The sequence below is a fragment of the Notolepis coatsorum genome (genome assembly GCF_963971535.1).
Source record: "Notolepis coatsorum genome assembly, chromosome: 5".
In the NCBI taxonomy this organism is placed as follows: Eukaryota; Metazoa; Chordata; class Actinopteri; order Aulopiformes; family Paralepididae; genus Notolepis; species Notolepis coatsorum.
Window position 1 is genome coordinate 107,889,586 of NC_140169.1, and position 5,000 is coordinate 107,894,585.

Consider the following 5,000-nt stretch of genomic DNA (forward strand, 5'->3'; position numbering starts at 1 on the left):
GCTTCAGCACAGACAGACAAAAACAGCTATTGTTTGTCTTCTATCTGTTTTTTCCCCTCCTGGTCCTGTTTCCCCTCTGCCCTGATATTTGATCCCGCAGGACCAGTTCTTGTACCCTGCTGTACATTCTACTCAGGTATGAACAGCTGTCTGGGAGACATGCAGACAACTGAGACTGTGTCAAAGTCAAACATTTCATTGCTGTTGTTTTTCTTTTTATCCATTACATATATGTTTGTTTCCCCTTCATAATATTCACACACCCACGTACATAAGTAACATACTTTAAACTGTGCACTGGATTTTACGTGATCAAATTAAGATTTGGATCCAGGCCATGATGTGGATCTTGAAGGAGAGCCATTTTATCTAAACCTAAAAGATACGTTCCTGGCCAAATTCCCAATTAGGTCTCAAGGCCACCTAATCATCCCTTCCCTTAATTGGCTGATATCAATCCCTGTCTCCTGAGCCGTTCAGCCATTGTGTAGTGCAGGGGTCGGCAATAGCCGGCCCACGGGCCGAAATTGGCCCGCCAGCAATAATTTCTGACCCGTCAGTTTATTTTGAGAATATGATATTTATTTTATTTTCATCATATTATGTTTATTATATGCATACTTTATGTTTTAGTCATGTTGAGAGTGAATAACAGGTATAGGCAGTGAGGTGCAATGTACCTTGTATATTCTCGAAGTCAACTTCCTGTCTGTTATTGCTACGCAACTGCAGCGTGGGGGGAAACTGCCCCGCCTGGTACATTGTGTACACTATTTAGTGGAGAAACGGATAGTTAAAGCGGCAAATTAAAGACAATCAAGCAGACTTTTCTTCAGTCCTTCACAATGCCAAAGAGCTGCTGTGTTACGCGTTATACTAATGACAAAAACAGAAATCCAAATCGGAAGTTTTATACCATCACAGAGGAAAACGTGGCTGGTGGCTAACGTTCGGCTAACTCGCTCTGATGTTGTGGTCGTGGTAATCAGGGGGAGTTTCTTTGACTCATATCTCGCCTTAGAATCACCAGAAAGGCTTTCGAAATAGTGAAATGCCATGTTGGCCTCAATATTTTCAAAAAAATCGTATGAAATGCTATGAAATGAACAAGAATGTGATAAAACATGTAATAAAAACGGAGCTCAATGCATGGATTTGATGGTAGAAATCCGTATGGTCCCCCTATACCAAGATGGCGGCGGTCTCGTGACATCAGATTGTCTTCGAGAATAGGCTTGCTCAAAGTGAGGTGGACAGCGCGTGGTGCTGAAATGGGAAACACGAGTCCATGAAATAAAAACACCAGTTCAGTAAGTCATTCAAGCTTTATCTTTACTCATGACTGACGGCACCACACATGCATGTGAACAGTAATGCAATTAAAAACAATCCAAAAACAATGCAATTAAACTTTAAACAAAAAGAGTGCTTGAAGAAGCTCCTGAAATGATGGCGCTATAGGTATTTGAATTACGAGACATTCGGAAGTCCATTAGCTCCATTTCCAGTGCAGCCTCATCTAACAAGGTTAACTATCATAATCGATCGTCCCACTATATTCCTTTATCCGTAATTGATCAGTCTCCCCAGTTAGTAGCTAGATTAATATATTTAGCGGAAGTGTCAATAATCGATCGCGGGGGATTCCCCAATCTGGATGCGTCAATAATAAGTAAGACAACGGATACCTTTAACGAATTCCATATAAATCGATAGTTTTAACATTAAACATTCAACATTAAACCGGTCCGCGGCCGTCGGATAGACGGTTGCGCGTAATGTAGGATAGACCGATAGAGAGAGGCGCTTTACAATACAATGGAAAAAAGACAAAGGTATAATGTTCAGTGCATGTATATAATAATGCAGGACCTGTTGCGGAGGTATATGTCGTTTACAGTTTATTATGCCACCTATGCAGCTCGTTTATTAAAAAATTTTCACTATCATTATATTAAATTAGCCATTGTTTTTGGTTCTGGCCCGCCATACAATGGCTTGGGGGAAATTGGCCCGCGGCCAAACTTAATTGCCGACCCCTGGTGTAGTGTGATGTGTGCCGGGTGCCAGTGTATGGCAGCCATTGAGCCTGCATAGCCCAAGGTTGGGTGCTACCAGTGGTGGTGATGGACGCAATTTCCACCCTACATTGTAAAGTGCTTTGAGTGTCTAGAAAAGCGCTATATAAATGTAATGAATTATTATTATTATTATTATTACCTACAGGCTCAAATACCATCCAGTTTCTGGCACAGTGGATATGGGCGATCTATTGTTCTCTCCTCCTCCTTGTCCTTCCTCCTCTCCCTCTGACTCCTCTCTCTCTCTCTCTCTCTTCTCATACCCCCTCTCTCTCTCTCTCTCTCTTGCTCTCTCTCTCTCTCTTCTCATACCCTCTCTCTATCTCTCCTCTTCTCATACCCTCTCTCTCTCTCTCTCTCTCTCCTCTCACCCTCTCCCTCTCTCTTCTCACACCCTCTCCTCTGACTCCTCTCTCTCTCCCTCTCTCTCTCTCTCTCTCTCTCTCTCTTCTCTCTCTCTCTCTCTCTCTCTCTCTCTCTCTCTCTTCTCATACCCTCTGACTCCTCTCTCTCTCTCCCTCTCTCTCTCTCTCTCTCTCTCTCTCTCTCTCTCTCTCTCTCTCTCTCTCTCTCTCTCTCTCTTCTCATACCCTCTGACTCCCCTCTCTCTCTCTCTCTCTTCTCATACCCTCTGACTCCTCTCTCTCTCTCTCTCTCTCTCTTCTCTCTCCTTCTCCCCCCTTCACAGCGTGGCGGTGACTCGCTCCCGGGACGTCCCCTCCTTCGGCCCGCCCATCCCCGAGGGCGTGACCTTCCCCAAGTCCTCTGTGTTCCGGGACTTCCTGCTGGCCAAGGTCATCAACGCGGAGAACGCCGCCCAGAAGTCGCACAAGTTCCGCGCCATGGCCTCGCGCACGCGCCAGGAGTACCTGCGCGACCTGGCCGAGCGCCACACCACCAGCACGCCCATCGACCCCTCCGGGAAGTTCCCTTTCATCTCGCTCGCCCACAAGAAGAAGGAGAAGAGCCGGCCGTACACGGGGGCGGAGCTGCGGAGCCTCGGCGGCGTGACCTGGGCAGTGCATGCGGAGGACCACGGGACGGGCGGCGAGCTGGAGGCGCTGTTGGCCATCTCCAACGACGTCCTCGCCCTGCTGGACCAGGAGGCCAAGGCCGTGGTGTTCAACTGCGCCACCAAGGACGCCATCGGCTGGACGCTGAGCAGCCCGGCCTCCATGAGGATCTTCTACAAGCGCGGGGAGAGCGTGGCCCTGAGGAGCGTCAGCAACAACACGGAGGACTTCAGAGAGGTGGTGAAGCGGCTGGAGGTGAGGGCGCGGCAGCTACACACAGCATCTACACAGCACGCATCTACACACACAGAACACACAACATCTACACAGCACGCAGTGTTTCCCATTAATTACCTAGACTGTGGCGGCCCGCCCCAGTATATTCTTTTATTTTCTAAAAAATAAACCAGTTCAACACAGGTAACCACTTTTGCTTCATTTATTTGATGGCTCAAATGTATGCTCTAGTCCAGTGGTTCCCAAACCTCTCCTCGAAGCACCTCAGCCGTTCCATGTATTTGTTCAATTCCACCACCAGCACACCTGATTCAACTAATAAAGGGCTAGTTAAGTTGAATCAGGTGTGCTGGTGGGGGAATTTAACAAATACATGGAACGGCTGAGGCGCTTCGAGGAGAGGATTGGGAAGCACTAGTCTAGTCCATTTTGTGTTTTGAGCACAAAGTTAATCATAGATCTAGCCTCTTTATTTTGCTCTCAACGTGCACCAGATTGATGCATTTAACTTTAAAATGTACCAAAAAAAAGTTCCGGGGGGGGGCATGCCCCCGGAACCCCTAGAGGGGCCGAGGTTCACCCACCACCACAGTCTCACAAAATCCTGTGGGAAACACTGCAGCACGCATCTACACACATAGAACACACAACATCTACACAGCATGCACTACACACATAGAACACACACTTCCCAAGACGTTTTACTGATACAAACATTTTATTCACAATGTGTGTGTATCTCACCAGCTTGGCTGGCCGTCCACACTAATACAATTGGCTGTATTAGAGGGTGGGAGAAGCTGGCGGGGTGGGTCCGGGTCGTTGTAAACAGCGACTCCTACAGTTTGGTCGGGGCGCCTGCTAAGCGCGGATAGGACTTGAGGGGGATAGTGTGATCCTCCCACACGCTACGCCCTCTCAATGAGAATCCGCGCTGCCAGGTGAAAAGAAGCGGTGATTGGCTGGACGTGTGTCGGAGGAAGCACGTGGTAGCCTCCACTCTCCCAGATGATCTGACTGTGGGGGGTAAGTGCGCAGCGACCAGGAAGGGCCTGGGAATTGGCATACGACTAACATTGGGATGGGAGAAAATCGGAGGAAAAATGGAGGGGGAAAAAGATCAATAAAAAAAAAAAAAACAATGTGTGTGTATCAAGTGCACCCCCTGCTCGCGTAAACTCATCCCGGTCATCTTAGAAACACACACACACACACACACACACACACACACACACACACACACACACACACACACACACACACACACACACACACACACACACACACACACACACACTCAGCAGCTGGTGATGAGTAACACACACACACACACACACGCACACACCAGCTGGTGATGAGTAACACACACACACCAGCTGGTGATGAGTAACACACACACACACACACACCAGCTGGTGATGAGTAACACACACGCACACACACCAGCTGGTGATGAGTAACACACACACACACACACACACACCAGCTGGTGATGAGTAACACACACACACACACACACACACACACACACACACACACACACACACACACACACACCAGCTGGTGATGAGTAACACACACACACACCAGCTGGTGATGAGTAACACACACACACACCAGCTGGTGATGAGTAACACACACACACACACACACATCAGCTGGTGATGAG

At 48.0% G+C, this 5,000-nt stretch overlaps 1 protein-coding gene across 1 annotated transcript in view; it reads left to right on the forward strand.

Annotated features, from left to right (window-relative positions):
- The window catches only part of sipa1l1 (signal-induced proliferation-associated 1 like 1), a gene marked incomplete at its 5' end in the record, with an annotated part of 105,439 nt that overhangs the window by 44,385 nt on the left and 56,054 nt on the right, over window positions 1-5,000 (forward strand). Inside the window, one exon of the mRNA XM_084314215.1 lies at window positions 2,770-3,349. Within this exon, the coding sequence (XP_084170341.1) occupies window positions 2,770-3,349 (580 nt within the window). The remainder of the gene's footprint in view (window positions 1-2,769; window positions 3,350-5,000) is intronic.